Below are 15936 nucleotides of genomic sequence, written 5' to 3'. Positions count from 1 at the left end.
TCCAGAACCAACCAAAAGGCGCGAAGTCGCGAACACACTGATTGGACTTGGGCGCAAACCAATCCACACTGATTGGACAGATACTCACTGTTTGCGTGACAGGCGGCGGCGTCTCAGGCGAGGACCGGCGTCGGCCGGTGTCGATGGCCGTGGGACGAGGCGTGGCGGCGTGCCTGGCGATGACCGGTGACGGGAGGAGGCGCGGCGAGCAGAACAGGCGGGGTGGATGGCGGCGGCGGGTTTGTTCCTGGCGGTGGGGGGCCTGGCCAAAACCTAGAACGTGGGGAAGGGGAAAAATGAGCCTTCTGCTGGATGACCCCAGTCTGATTTTTGCATGGTGCAAAGCCGAGCGTTTCTACTCAGTCTGACCACGGGATGGATTTTGCATGCGTACAGCCTAGCTTTGAAACATGTACAGGCCAAGCCATCCAAGGGGGAGATCAGTGAAGAGGTGAAGGAGAAACATGTACAGGCCTAGCTGAAGTTGCAGAGGTTACATCTTCAATGTTCTGAGAACTACCCTAGGGCCATAGTAGAAATTAGTGATGTCAAGTTGGCAACCCAGGCTCTGCCTATCCTGCTTGTGTGAGCATCGTTTTTTGCTCTAGGAGGTTTACCCCTGTCGGATCATGCTGTTTCTCTGTTGATTAGCATAAGTTAGTCGGTTGTAATGGAATCAGGTGAGCCAATCAAACAAGTCTTAGGGCCCAGATGCCCATATGTGATTATATGTAAGACATGAACACTCCAGATCAGAAATCACCAATTACGAGTAGCTATAAACGGTTGTGTTTTTTTGATTATCCGAATTTTTATAGCTATTAATGGTATAAACGATAGAATTAATTATAAAATTAAAAATTTATTTTAAAAACATGAGACAGTGAACTTTTATATAATTTTTTTAAAAGAAAAACGTGTGCGCAAAAGCCAAGGAAAAAACTGAGAAAATGACAGGCAAAAGAACACAGGCGATGGATGCCCGTGATTTTCACATGCTGTATCATGTATTCCTCTCCATTTGGTTGATCCTGAAAAATGCTTCAGGGATTCTTGTTTCGGCTTGCCATGAGGTGTTTTTGGACCACCAGAAGTGTGCATCATTAGCATGGTACATCGCATAGTACCTCGGTGCAGTTTGGCCACAGATACGTCGATGCTTCAGAATTCAGAACTGGTCGCACTTCGCAGGAGCGCCAGAGGTCAGCCAGTGACTCTGGTGACTCCTGACCCGGGGAAGAATTCAGGTTTTGGCACTGGATCTGATCCTTCTGGCACTTCATCTGATGTGGAAATTTGGCCACCATTGTTTGGAATCTTGTGGCATATACACGACAAAGCACGTCGGGGGGAAGGTTCTGCACCTTACTCCAGTGCAAGCAATAACAACATTTGTGCTAGATGAACAAATTCGCTGAAAAATACCGTAACCTAAAGAAAAGCTTCCTCTCATCCCATTATATGCATATAGACATTGCAGTAGAGATGGTAGGAAATTAAAGCTGTAGCCTATAGGACAGTGAGAGGCTGAGAGCCACCAGTAGTCCATTAGAGCTGTAAGCACAGTGAGAGACTATAAGCTGTCTATGTGTTTATGGGGGAGAGAGGGGATAAGAGAGTGTAAGCAGGCTGTAAGCTTATAAGCAACTTGGGCACAGGAACCAAGAAACTCTGTGAAAGTGACATTCGGATCCTACATTAACGATAAAGAGCTAACTAGTATATGGGTGGGCTAAGAGAAGGCTATAAAAAGTTTTATAGCCAGCTTGTTGGTTATATTATTAGCCTTGCTCTTAGAGCAAGTTTAATAGTATAGCCAACTACTAGCTCCAATTCATTTATAGTCAATCTAATAGCCAACTCATATAATAGTTACCTACAAACATTAGTACATGACCCACATGTCATACACACACGGTGCCTTGGAGTCCGTGTATAGTTGGCTACAAATTAGTAGCCCATCTCTCTTTTCTTCTCTCCCCTTTCTTATCTCTTTAAAATATATACTTATAGTTGGCTTATAGCCTGCTATTATACCTGCTATTACACATGTGTCGGCACAGCTCTCAAGGCTCCAACTGCCCTTCCCAACTCCACCCAAACAAGGGAGTGGTTTTAGGATTCTAATGCATGGCCAAGCTTGTGGAATATGCAGATTCTCTTGGGATAACCATTGCCTTCAGCTCGGACAAGGGGAAATGTCCATCGAAACGGTAAATGGACGCCCTCCTAGTTTGGCATCGTGGTGCAAGTTCACCCGCGCTTTTTTATGTACTACTCCTACCAAATTACTCAGCACAAACATGTGTTTAGGCTTATGACTGTAACTTCAAATATACGCCTGATCTGAGCTGCAGTGCTAGTAACATATGTCTGATCTGAGTACTTGTTGCTAACCTTACTTCAGATATATGTCTGGTCTTGGAGTACATGTTTGCTTGGTTGGGACTTTGCAAGGATGAAAGCTAGGCTAGCTAGTCATATTTGGTGAGCTAATTTGTATCCAAGGTCCAGCTACAGCTGCAAGTGACCATGGTCTGGTCCTCAGCTTGCAAGATCGGAGTTTGTTTACCGAAGGCGTCTGTACTGTACTGTACAACAGTGACCTTACTGGTCAAAGGCAGTGAAGGATGGAGGATATATGGCGTACAGAAGATCAGCATCTTTTGCTGATTGTGTGTTGGTCACAGTACTTGAAGGTCGAGATCACCTGGTCAAACCAGGAAGCCAGTGACGTTGGTGAAATGTGCGTGGAGCAGTGGATGCGAAGATCTTCTACTGTTTCTACCCTGCTTCTTACTGTGTGCTGTGTCCCGTGTGCATGGGTGCACTGCAGCTGCATGAATGCCTGATGCGGATGTTGCTGCTTCAGCCGTTTTGTTGGAATGCATGCTTCTTGATCTTAAGTGACCTTAAAGATCAGTTCAATGATTTCTATTGCCACCACTTAAGTCTTTCCGCCATTCAGTATAAACAACAAAGCTAATGATGACATGATGCCGTCTTCAGTAGGAAATTTGAGACAAGTGTTATTGTGATATGCATCTCATGCTTTGAGCTTGATCAGACATGCTTTATTCTGCTCGTGCATCAACTTTCAGGGGAGCAAGCAATCCTGAATAGTTTTATGTTGTCTATACGCCATACGGATAAACCTACAGATCACCTTTTGGGTGACTTACCAATTTACCATACGTTATCACACCTTTATACATCTATACGGTATTTCCATACAACATTGCTCTTTCTGTCTTTCACACACACACATACACACGCAAATAAAGCAGGATAGCATTAGCAAAGGGAAAGAAAAAGGTGCAGGAGGCAAAGGCACCAAAGCATCCCTCATTTCACTGAAAAGAAATGTCACATCTTTCATGCAAGGTGCCACAATGATTTCTCCCTCCTAAAAGGAAAAGGGGCGAGGCCATGCCATCTCGTCTGCAGATCAAGAAGGGTGGTGATGGTCTCTTGGAGCATCAAACTAACAGCAATATCCTAATTAAACAACACCACGATCTTGGTTTACTTAAATATCACTCCTCTACATACAGTACATCATGTCCACTTTCAAACTACCAGCACTCTTATCTTTTCACTTATATTTATACTTATAGACTAAAATTAAAATTTTCAAACTTAAATTTAGGGCTAATTTTAAGGTTTTTTTATCGCGGTTTATTTTCCAACCTTTACTTTTATATCGCTAGGAACACGTATGTAAAGTTTTGTTCATAATTTTTTTTGCAATAATGTCATTTTGTTTTTATAAAAAACAAACAATTAAAACTTAACATTTGTGATGTACTGATGTGACAACAACATAAGCACCATGATATGACAAAGAAAGTATGGATAGGTCTCTCTACCTGGAAGTATGTATGCGAGTATCAGCATGGTATTGTTTGATGCCAACAGAATTGATACAATGTGATGTGTCAAGCACCCAGGTTGTTGCTACAGTAACAACAGAGCCACAGGACAGAATATCGTTGCTTTTAATTTGATTTTGATTCTTCATCCACAATGCATGATGGCCAAAATTCTCTTGTCAAGTTCTTCTCAGTGCCTCCACTTCAGTTCAGGCGAGAGGCACTTCCTCCCTGTCATAATCCGCCCTTCCTCCCACCAAAGATACTTTGCTCCTTGTTTATGGCCTCCAAAATAATTCTCGCACACTTACCAAGCTAATTGTCCAACTGCCCGTCTGCCCCTACCTTGGAGAATTCTTTTCTTACAAGAATCCCTCAAAGGTGCTGTTGTGACCTGTGACAGTGTTACTGCCACTGCTGCACACACCCATACCCATACTCCAATAAAGCGGATGTCTTTCTTGGATGGGATCAATGCTAATCTGCTGCTTTAGGCTAGATTAGCCTTAGGCCCAATCCAATGACTAGGATGGTGTCTATAGCATTAAATAAGTTGTCATATAGAATAAAAAATTGATGTGGCAAGTGAATAAATGAGAAAAGAGAATAAAACCATGTCTTACATGAGATATGGCTTCTACACAATATCTAAGATATCATATGAGATAAGTAGCATTAAATTTAAGTGTGAAATAGTGGTGTTTGTATTGGAAGAGTAGTGCCTAGTACTAATTTTTTGATGGTAGAAAGTTTATAAAAATCATATCTAGTGTTATGGGTTGAAAATGCCAACAGACCCTTTTTAGTTAACAACACATTGTCACTGTTTTTCATAACATTATCTCTTTTTTTTTCACAGGCTCAAACCCCAAGAACACAGAAAGGGAATACCCCTCTCATTTGTTCCAATTTTCTATTGCAAGCAGGGTCAGGTGGCAGGCATGTTTGTTCCCTCGCGCCCCCTCCTTTTGCGCTTTTGCTTGCGGCCAGAACACAAGCATCTTCTTTTGTGTCATTTGCTACTGACAGGGGCTCAGAGGCCTCTGGCAATTGTGAGAAGAGAAGGCTGCGTGCTTCTTTTCCTTGGCCTCACTCTTGCCTTGCCCTCCATGTTTGAATACACCACAAGCGACTGACCCTTCTTCCTCGAGGAGAAGAGGGCCTTCCTGTTTCCGCCCTTCCATGGCAATGGAGGTGGCTCTTGCTGTTTACTCCCTGGCGCTTCTTTCCTTCTACTTCCCTTGCAGGCCTGTAAGTGGCGTCCTCTCTCCCAAGGGTGTAAACTATGAAGGTTAATATTCTGTCCTCAAATCAAGAGCTCTCCTTTTCTTTTCCCCTGCTTGTTTTTGCATGCATTGGTGCTTGCTACCTTGTTTTGTAATGTGTAACTCTGCTGTGGTTATTCTTTGTTTGTTTCTTGTGAGTTGTACTTGAGTCATGCGTCATAATCTCTGTTCTGTTCCTTTTGCAGTGCAAGCTCTCATGATGATCAAGGATTATCTCAAGGATCCACATGGTGTGCTCAAGAACTGGGACCAAGATTCGGTTGATCCTTGCAGCTGGACTATGGTTACTTGCTCACCTGATAACCTTGTCACTGGCCTGTAAGCCACCTATCATTTTTGACACAGCTCAAAATAATCTCTTGAAAAGTTTCCTTGACTTACCTCTATTTCTTTGCTTGCTTTAAATTTGGTAGGGAAGCTCCAAGCCAGAATCTTTCAGGCCTGCTCTCCCCAAGCATAGGAAATTTGACCAATCTTGAGATAGTGTAGGTTTTTCCTGCCGTGATTAGACTGTGTGATCATTACTGTAGATTCTGATTTCGTTATGTTTCTTGAATGGGAAGAGATTCTAATCTTTATCTTGTTTGTAGTCTTTTGCAGAACAACAACATCAATGGTCCAATTCCAGAAGATATCGGCAGGCTAACAAAGCTCAAAACACTTGATCTCTCAAGCAACCACTTCTCTGGTGGAATACCAAACACTGTAGGTCACCTTGAAAGCCTCCAGTACTTGTAAGTGCAATTCTGTTCTAGTGCGGTAGCCTTGGATGAGATTTTCCATTTCTAACTGTCCGCTCAGGAGGAGCCACAATTAGAGTAGTTCTTCTTATTCTTTACCATTTTGCTGATACCAGGAGGCTCAACAACAACACCCTGTCTGGTGCATACCCTTCATCATCAGCTAATTTATCACAGCTTGTTTTCCTGTGAGTATCCTTTGCTTGTTTTTTCTGTTTGGTGCTCTGTGTCCCACTCCTATGTTGTCAGTCAGTCAGTGTGCTACGCTGGTGTTTACTATGGACTTGCATTTTCCAGGGATCTTTCCTATAATAATCTGAGTGGTCCAATACCTGGTTCTTTGGCAAGAACGTTCAAGTAAGTATGCAGTCTAATATTCTTGTATACTATCTCCAATGAAAACAATATTTACCTCCGAATTTTGAGCTTATAGAGTAACTTGTTCGACTTTCTCTTGCAGTATAGTAGGAAATCCGTTGATCTGTGCTGCGGCTACAGAACATGATTGTTATGGAACTTTACCAATGCCGATGTCCTACAGCCTGAATAATACACAGGGTATGCAGTTTTCTGGTCATTGCTGATTAGCAGTGTGTACTCTCCATAAATCACCTTGGAAATTGAGGTTTGCATTGGCCATGTAGATAACAATTGTTCTAATGACCTTTTATCAAAAGGTACCCTGATGCCAGCAAAATCTAAAAGCCACAAGGTTGCAATTGCATTTGGTTCTACAATTGGCTGCATCAGCTTCCTTATCCCTGTTATGGGATTGCTGTTCTGGTGGAGGCATAGGCGAAATCAGCAGATTCTTTTTGCTATTGATGGTAAGTAAAATGCCAATACTGATTTAAGTCATAAATCCATAATGCCTCAATGCTTGTGAAATTTGGGAGCATCCTGGTATCAGTTACTAGCATGCCACGGTTGTTTTTGTCGTAACGCATTGGTTATTGCAGAGCAACACACAGAGAATGTCAACCTAGGAAATGTGAAGAGGTTTCAGTTCAGAGAGCTTCAGGTTGCAACAGAGAACTTCAGCAACAAGAACATCTTAGGAAAAGGTGGCTTTGGAAACGTTTACCGAGGAAAGCTCCCAGATGGAACTGTGGTAGCTGTAAAGAGGCTGAAAGACGGTAATGCTGCAGGCGGGCAGGCACAGTTCCAGACTGAAGTTGAGATGATCAGCTTGGCGCTGCACAGGAACCTCCTCAGACTTTATGGATTCTGCATGACTGCTACTGAGAGGCTTCTGGTATATCCATACATGTCAAATGGGAGTGTTGCATTGCGTCTGAAAGGTAAGAATATCATGATTTAAAGATTGGTCATATATTCCAAAATTATAAATGAACCAGCTATTCCATCAAATAAATAAATGTAATACCTCCATTCTTCACAAGATAGCTTCTTATTTGATCCTTTCGTTTCTATATCGTTTTCATTGGCCAAACTCTTTTTAGAAAGAATATGATTCCCATATAAGTATATAACCAATTTTGTTCTCTCGTGACTAATTGCAGGGAAGCCACCACTGGACTGGATCACTAGAAAGAGGATAGCACTCGGTGCAGCAAGAGGACTACTGTACCTGCATGAGCAGTGTGACCCCAAGATAATTCATAGGGATGTAAAGGCAGCCAACATATTGCTCGATGACTACTGTGAAGCTATTGTCGGAGATTTTGGGCTTGCCAAGCTCCTGGATCACCGCGACTCACATGTCACCACAGCCGTTAGGGGCACCGTTGGGCACATTGCCCCGGAATACCTCTCCACCGGCCAGTCATCTGAGAAAACCGACGTCTTTGGTTTTGGAATCCTACTGCTTGAGTTGATCACAGGTCAAACTGCACTTGAGTTCGGAAAGTCATCAAATCAGAAGGGAGCCATGCTGGACTGGGTAAGTTCATTACCATTTCTGAAGAGTTTGGAGCACGGGAAAATTATCACGAAATAAGGCTAGCGTACCTGTCTACCAAGTCTTGTCTCTTGCCTTGACATTGGATTGTGTTCAGGTGAAGAAGATGCACCAGGAGAAGAAGCTTGATGTGCTTGTCGACAAGGGCCTGAGAAGCAACTACGACCGCGTCGAACTGGAGGAGATGGTGCAGGTGGCACTGCTGTGCACCCAATATCTCCCTGGTCACAGGCCTCGGATGTCAGAGGTGGTCAGGATGCTGGAAGGCGATGGGCTGGCAGAGCGGTGGGAGGCATCCCAGCGCGCTGACTCACACAAGTTCAAAGTGCCTGAGTTCACCTTCGGTCGCTGCTACTCTGACCTGACGGACGACTCGTCATTGCTGGTGCAGGCAGTCGAGCTCTCTGGGCCGAGATGACACAATGACAAACGGTGGAAGGCAAGTCATCATTAGTTGTTTGCAGCAGGGTCTGTACAGCAAGAGGCACCCCTATGTAAAAGTTTAAATCAAGCAAATGTATGCTAATGCGAAATCACAAACCAAAGCAGGTACCAGATAAGCTGTACAAAGATAAAAAGAGCACTTCCTAGGCATAGGATATTTCTACTTTTATAGATTCTGTAACTATTGGTATAATAAGTTTGCAGGGCAATATTTTTCAAAATGTGAGGTTTTGTTTATGCTTTTGGTTTTTCCTCCTTTGTGTCTTCAGTTATAGTTCCAAAAAAGAAAAACTAGTGTCATTGTATTGGAAATACATGGCAATGACATCTCTGTGCGTTCATGCAAAGCTTGAAAATGCTTGCTGAGAAGATTCTGTTTTGAGCATACCATACAGAATCGAAAAGCTATGCCTCAAAAAAGGCAAACAATTAGCGCGGATATGTAGTTCAGTGTAACAGAACATAATAACACGATGATAAACATCTGCATCAAATACAATAAGATAAACAAAATGTGTTTTTACCTTCAGACTTACCTCTGGTGCACTGACACGTGATGCTAACATTGTCTTGGCTTCATAGCCCATTTGTCTCTCTGCCCAACCAACATAAGCATTATAAACCATCAGAGGCGGGTTATAATGGGTCAGACTCAGACCACCTTGATATGCTAATAGCTCAGGGCAAGATGGCTCTGATCAAAATTTGTTCAACATGTCGAATTTACTGGCACAACCATTAAGTTTGGTATTAGCTCAAAGTTATGAGATACATAGAGGAATGTTTGCTTCTAGGTGTAGAGCTGAAAATTAGGGAAACAAAAGAGAACTCCCATAAATGATAGCAAATTCTTGTATATAAATTAAGATGGTATAATCCATAAAATTTATCCAAAATCAAAATTTTAATATGTAAACAAAATTGAGCTTCTTTTCAACGTTCACATGGAAAAAAGCATCAAATGATTTGTATTTGATCCAAAGAATACCTGGAAATATCAAACTGTATGGATGTACGGTAATGGGTTGAAGTGATAAGCGACAAATTTGAACTTTGGTTGTTATATCTCAAAGCATAGCTAGCTGCCAAACAGCCAGCTGTTAAAAAAAAACAAGTGAACAGTTGGCTACAAAATAGAAGACGATAAATCCTAGAAAATATGTTTCAATTTCAAACTTAGACTCAGCCTTTGAACAAAATTAGTCCAAGACTAGAAGTATAACATGAAGATCAGAGTTTCCACATCCAAAAGCAGTTGCTCTGGCCAGGAACTCAGATGCACAATAGCATAGGAAGAGAGATTAAATATTTCACACGCCAGTGCATCTCAATAACTGCTGTAAAAAAATGACAGTAAAGTTGACTTCTAAAGCTCACATCACCATAAATATTTGCAAATTAATACAGTGCCAAAGAAACTATCTAGTGACATGGCATGGTGCTTTTAGAACTTTCTCCATATATCTTCACTTCCTAGTTCACAGTTGAGGTTCCAAAAGATGAAATTGCTAAGGAAGTGCCAACGACTGGCACGAAACCTCCCTCCCTTTCTCTTCAGCAAAAGAAATGCAGAAAGAGAGAAAAGGGCATCTAGCACCCGTTCCCTCCTTTTCTTATGCCAGTGCTAAATTATCTACTAATCCATCTATGTTTGGTTTATTTCCAGTTCAAGGCTCAGCTAGTTCCTGATTTCTCAAAGAAAATTCGCATAATGTGCTTCAGTAACTGTTCACTTAACCTTTATTGTTTATAATGTGAAATGCATATGGAAATGATGAATGGACAAAACAATTGAAATGACATTATCATATCTTCTATTGAGAACGACTCAAATTCAACGGGATATAATACCTTATAAGCTACTCCCTCCGTTTCATAATGCAAGATGTTTGACTTTTTTGTTTGTAATGTTTGACCATTTATCCATTTGTCTTATTCAAAAATTATAAAAATATCATTTATTTTGCTTGTGGCTTACTTTATTATCAAAACAACTTTAAGCACGACTTATCATTTTTTATATTTGTACTAAATTTTTGAATAAGACGAATGGTGAAAAGTTACAACAAAAAAGTCAAACATCTTACATTATGAAACGGAGGTAGTATAAGGAAATTGGTTGCCAAATTGGCTTCCTAAATGTCTTGACAATGGTAAAACAAACGGTTCCAACTTACAAGAATGTTGTTCCCTTTTGTTCTAGGAGCACCAAATTGCAGAAATCTTTATCAGAAAATGACATTGCACTTTAGGATTGCCATCAAGACAAGCAGCATAGAAACAACATCTCTCGGACAACCATGAGATTTGCGCACATCACTCCTTACCCCCAAGAATGACACCACATGTCACGAGGATTCCACCGACAGCCTCCTATTAGTACTTGTTAGGAAAATTGACCAGATCAAATGGACATGATTTAACGTGAAAACCCTTGCGAGAAAAAACCACGGACACCGACCAACAATAATCACTATAAGGTGATGATTATAACGCAAGGGAATACAATGGGTCGCCGCACCCAAACCTCATGTAGATAAAATCATTTTGCAGCAAATAGTCTTTTGGATTATCTAAGCACGAACAAAACTTAAGGACAACGAGAATCTCACTTGTTTTGAATAGGGGTAGAATATCACTGGTAACTAAATATCACTATCAGTTATAGTCTTCAAATATATTATTATCATAATATTGGCAAACCCCTGATAATATATGCTAGCCAAAAGTGAAAACTTTGGCTCAAAAAGTTACACCCATTTTTTTATCAGAAGCTTGTGATTTAGTTTCTGATGGAGCAAGTCAGGGAAAAAAGCTTCTTAATTGTCGGTACCAAAAAAAGAGCAGCGGATTTAGTAGCATCAGCTGCAAGGGTACTAATATGTAGAGGCTCCATAGGAACTAAAATGTGACCTAAGGAAAAGAACACATCAGCGGGACATTGAAATAGCTAACAAACCAATATAGTAATTTTTGTTTCCCTGCCTTAATCAACCAATACATCTTACTAAAGCTTTGACATCAATTGTGGGATTCTTACTTTCAATCGTTTGAATCAACTAGTGGTTGACTATTAAAAAGGCTCCTGCTCTTCTCAATAAAATGGATGATTCTTCACTGTATTCGTATGGTGATTTAATACAAGAGAACTAAAGTTCTAATTAATTAAGTCAATGGAACGATCATCTTACAGCTGATCCACCTAAACTAATAATCATATATACTGATTACTTACATAACAAAGCAAGATCAATTTTCACTATGTTGTATCAAATTGTAGTGGAATATATTTGAACAGCTGCATATGTTACTTTCGTATACCAACCACATCATAATGTTTAACCAAACAGTTATTGATGATGCATACGGTTACACAAAATAAAATTTGAGTATGAAATTGTCATTGACACCATCAAAGCTAGGGAATGTATTGGTTCTTGTGCCTAACGATGATGAATGTCAAGTCTGAAATAGCAAAGCTATAAAGAATTGAAAGTTTGAGATACCGCTATTGGTTGTTATTGCAGAAGATAAAATCCACAGAAGATTATCAAGCATTACAATGTTATAATTCTGATAAAATTTTAGCTTATGTGGACTACTAGCGTAACAGGCAGTTAGTGGTTCCTATCTCAAAGATGATTAACAGAATTTTGATTATATTTTACAATATTAACTAAAAACATGTATAGGGTACCTGAATATAATATCTTGTCAAATGTGGTAAAGGAATATAAATTACCTTTGGAAAGGGGCATAAGTTGTTATCTGCTTCTGTACTATCATATGTAAAAGGCCAACCTGCACTTTAGCTCTAAGAAAGATTAACAAATGCAATTTTCTACGTTGCTATCATGAACAACTTGATGAAAAGGTTGCATGGACTTAGCCGATAGAGGAAGATATGTGCACAACTCATGTGCTTCCATTGAGTATTGTGTAGATACTATACAGCATTTACCTAATTTACATAAATGGATAATACCCAGGTAACATATATCTGTGATGCTCGTCCAGATAAGTACACTAATGTATTGTTTACCTATGAAGAGGCAGAATAGAAGTAAAACAAAATAGTGATTTGAAGACACGGCACAGCATGGTAATATCTCAGCTTAGTGTCGTAGTGAAGCAGTTAAACGGACTAACCCTTTGATCCTTCAGGATCTACACAGATGGTCAATCCTCATGCTCTTCTTCACCTTCAGAATCTACAAATAGGCAGGAGACAGTGAACATTATGAATTTCATGATACATACATAAATATTGGACGTATATTATGTAATGTATAACAAATGACATATTCGTCTTTAGCCAATGTTTAACTTCAAAAGAAGTTTTATCAAACTCCACCTTGTATTATAACAATCTAAGGAAAAAAAAGGAGAGAGAACCTACCAGATCGGACATCATCCCCAACATGCCCTTTAGATTGTATTTGCTTCATAAGCATTCGACACATTAATACCCACCAATATATGTGTAGAACAAGGAGGGAGAAGAGAAGACAGTTAAATACATAATAGTATATTGGACCATCAAACTTATGCTTCTTCTTGTCCAAAAACCGCACAACTTCATAGCTGAAAATTTAGAAGAAATGAAAAAGCTTCAGTGATATTCTAGGATCCCTCTAAAGTATAGAATTCCATATATGAACACAGTAACATGTTATATCTACCTTGTGCTCCAGAGAATCCAGAATGGATAATATATCAGACGAAGGACTGCCCAAGAACAGACAAAGGCAAGAAATGAAACATCAGCAAGCAACTGGTAGCCACTGTACTTAGAAATCTTTCCCAATTCCAGGAACACATCATTTGCATCATGGATGGCGAGGACAATTGAACCCACACGAGCAAATCTGCTTAAGTAAATTAATTTGGTAATATAGAAAATAAAACTATGATTATGTTGATTTCAACAAAAACTAATTGTGATGGTTGAGCATTTACCAAGTATAATAAAGCATGTTACGATAAATAATAAAACATAAGATATACTATTATTATGATGCATTGAACTCTAATATTTTTTTTGTTGGAATAACCGAAGAAGGTCATTCAATATAATTAAGATAGGAAGAAAAAGTTATAAGAAAAGTTTTACATCGACAAATGGCTGTCGAGGAAGGAAGTGCACTAGAGCACATGCCCCAAACCATGTGTCAACCGTCCAAATACACACTACAGAGAGGAAAGCCAAGCACCGAACCTGCCATCGCTATGCGAGACCGATCACCACCGAGCTAACGACACGAAGACTCTAAAACGACGCCCTCACGAGGGTTGCGACGCCAAAAGACGCCGTCGTCAGAAAAGCCAAAACTCTAATAATCAATATTTGCATGGTACATAACAACATAGATGGTCTACCCTTCCATTTGTCAGAAAAGACAAAGGCATGTGTGCGTGTATATTGTACGAGTGTGCCCAATTGCCTAAACACTAAAATTTGTTGTTGCAACCTAGCAACTCCAATTCTCAACACTGAATATAGGACAAGAAGCAGAAGGGCTCTGCCTCTGTAGTGACTTAAAAATGTTAACGAACCACAACAGTATTACAACATACAAGAAGGCAAATAGACATGGATGTCAACAAAGATAAGGTTGAAAAATCTATAAATAGCTAACTTACCTGAATATGTAAGATAATGCTATGAGAAAAACAGATGCTACATGATGAACCATTGATATACCAAAATCTGAGCGCCTTATTTCCCATAACTGAAGAGCAAATATTGAGTATGTATAAAACCCAGCAGCATACATGTAGACCAGCTTGAGTTTAAATCTTCACCAAACAAAAAAGGATTTAGTAATAACTTGGGGGTGGCACATGTGTGTATGTATGATCAGGAAGGCAGATAGTAACTTGCGTAGACAAAACACATATAACAAACATGAGAGGGAACATGTGTTCTTACTTTATTCTTTGATCTGGCCAGACCTGCTCTCCTGGCCCAACCCAGAAATTTTCTGTGCTAGTGAACCAGGACTCTTTGTATGTAACAGACAGGGCCAATAATTCAGCAGAAAGGAAATATATGCATTTCCAAGCTGATTCCTTAAACTTTCTTATCTTTATCCCCCCTGCATACGTTGCAAGATCAAGCTTATCGTCATCTTTATTGAAAATCAGTCTCCTGGCTAACCACTGTAGATAAAATGCCAAGTCAGGAATAGTCCATACTTCATAATCTCCCCCAAAAAAACAACAGGAAATTTACAACCGTGCCATTAGAATTTTGCAAAATTAGAGATATGTCATTTGTATCTCACTGACATATAGGACACACGTGAGTCAATGACATGTGGGCCATGATGACATACCTCCAATTTAGCAAAATTATAGCGGCGGCCTTGCATTTTCCCAAAAACGAAACAAATGTTTGGGTTGAAGGAATACCAATCCAAGTCCTAGAATTTCCTAGAGCAACCTTGAAATTGCCGAAGGATGGTAATATGGTAGTGTGCATTGATAAAAACAGGCCATACATACTCCTAACGACTTTGTAACAGATAGACATAAACGACACTATGGATAACCGCAGTGGATAGCATTCTACTGTATGCAATAGTTAACAATCTTCATTATAGCAATCCTGAGTCCTGACTGGAGTAATATGATTACAATTCCACAATAGCAGCTGATTAGAGTAAAATGTAGCCACGCGATAGTTGTCAGAACTCAGAAACCATCCCCATCCTTTTTCCCGACTCACACTCCAGTAAATGCTGGCTCAAGCATCGCACGTAAGATTGCGGTGAACAGGCAACCATACAAAAACAATGCGGAGATGGGCGTGCTGCCGTGGTGGGGGGAAAACGAGGGAGCCGTGAAAACTATCACCTCGAAGACGAAGCGGTCGAGGAGGTAACGGACGACGAAGAAGAAGACGGCGAAGAAGGGGATCGCGGCGAAGTCCGAGTAGGCGGGGTAGCTCTCCGCCTCCCAGTCGACCTGCGGGATGCCCATGACCCGCCGCCCGCTCGCCGCCCGTCGTCCGCTGGAGAGAGAGATGGAGAGGAGAGGAGAAGCCGAGGAGGAGCGAAGCGAGAAGACGCGGTGCGCTTGCGCGGCTCGACAAGTCTGCGGTTCGTGGCGGCTCGCTTAATAAAGGGTGGCTGATCCCGGCCGGATGGATCAACGGGATATGGCCCGGAGCCTTCTCAAAGTTGGTGGCGAGGCGACCAAAAGTACGGGCGGGACTTTTCTCAACTACGGTCTACGTGGACTTTTCTTACGGGCTCCGGGACGTGTTGTTTTGACGGCATATCAATTAATTATTATTATTGGTTATAAAAATTTTAAACTATAGATTCATATGGCTTTCTTTTTTATATTTTTTTAAAAAAATCACGATGCTGTAGAAAACATGCTTATAAAAAAATAAAAAAATGTAGGTGGTAAAGTACGGTAAAGAATAGGGGTGGATAATGAGCCAGCTCAGCTCGGCTCGGCTCGGCTCGGTCTGGCTCGTTAAGATAACGAGCTGGCTCGGCTCGGCTCGTTATCGTAACGAGCTAAAAATCCAGCTCGGCTCGGCTCGTTACAAAGCTCGAGCTGCCTCGTTAGGCTCGCGAGCCATGCATGAAAAGTTAATTTAAATAATTTTTTAATATATTATATAAGCAAATTTTTAGTTCAAACATACAAATCATATG

At 40.7% G+C, this 15936-nt stretch overlaps 2 protein-coding genes and 1 long non-coding RNA gene across 3 annotated transcripts; 1 reads left to right on the top strand and 2 right to left on the bottom strand.

The window, feature by feature from the left end:
• Window positions 1–5033: 5033 nt before the first annotated feature.
• On the top strand, window positions 5034–8252 carry LOC102707648 (LRR receptor kinase SERL2). Its single transcript, XM_006647771.3, has 11 exons — window positions 5034–5163; window positions 5344–5476; window positions 5572–5643; window positions 5749–5892; window positions 6015–6086; window positions 6196–6255; window positions 6359–6456; window positions 6576–6725; window positions 6858–7199; window positions 7422–7801; window positions 7917–8252. Exons 1-11 carry the CDS (start codon window positions 5055–5057, stop codon window positions 8235–8237), a joined length of 1881 nt encoding a protein of 626 aa, XP_006647834.1. The 5' UTR covers window positions 5034–5054; the 3' UTR covers window positions 8238–8252.
• Window positions 6719–8216, bottom strand: LOC121053530. Its single transcript, XR_005811095.1, has 5 exons — window positions 8159–8216; window positions 7870–8040; window positions 7286–7748; window positions 6983–7192; window positions 6719–6880 (listed from the first exon to the last, which is right to left on the bottom strand). It is a non-coding gene; the product is annotated as an uncharacterized LOC121053530 (long non-coding RNA).
• A 3642-nt stretch (window positions 8253–11894) lies between the features above and the next one.
• On the bottom strand, window positions 11895–15359 carry LOC102707373 (ASC1-like protein 2). The gene is made up of 6 exons (XM_006647770.3): window positions 15122–15359; window positions 14196–14425; window positions 13907–14062; window positions 12946–13131; window positions 12663–12847; window positions 11895–12474 (listed from the first exon to the last, which is right to left on the bottom strand). The coding sequence occupies exons 1-6, from the start codon at window positions 15245–15247 to the stop codon at window positions 12443–12445; spliced, it is 915 nt and encodes a 304-aa protein (XP_006647833.1). The 5' UTR covers window positions 15248–15359; the 3' UTR covers window positions 11895–12442.
• Between the last annotated feature and the right edge of the window lie 577 nt (window positions 15360–15936).

The sequence above is a fragment of the Oryza brachyantha genome, chromosome 2 (genome assembly GCF_000231095.2).
Source record: "Oryza brachyantha chromosome 2, ObraRS2, whole genome shotgun sequence".
NCBI lineage: Eukaryota > Viridiplantae > Streptophyta > Magnoliopsida > Poales > Poaceae > Oryza > Oryza brachyantha.
This window is presented reverse-complemented; position numbering and strand designations above follow the sequence as displayed.

Bases quoted from the DNA above. Each gene is read 5' to 3' on its own strand.
- LOC102707648 (XM_006647771.3), top strand. From the start codon at position 5,055: ATGGCAATGGAGGTGGCTCTTGCTGTTTACTCCCTGGCGCTTCTTTCC. The intron at 5,644-5,748 runs GTAGGTTTTTCC...TCTTGTTTGTAG, and splicing joins TTGACCAATCTTGAGATAGT to TCTTTTGCAGAACAACAACA. The intron at 6,457-6,575 runs GTATGCAGTTTT...TTTTATCAAAAG, and splicing joins CAGCCTGAATAATACACAGG to GTACCCTGATGCCAGCAAAA.
- LOC102707373 (XM_006647770.3), bottom strand. From the start codon at position 15,247: ATGGGCATCCCGCAGGTCGACTGGGAGGCGGAGAGCTACCCCGCCTAC. The intron at 14,063-14,195 runs GTAAGAACACAT...TGTTTGGTGAAG, and splicing joins TGGCCAGATCAAAGAATAAA to ATTTAAACTCAAGCTGGTCT. The intron at 12,848-12,945 runs GTAGATATAACA...CTAAATTTTCAG, and splicing joins TGGATTCTCTGGAGCACAAG to CTATGAAGTTGTGCGGTTTT.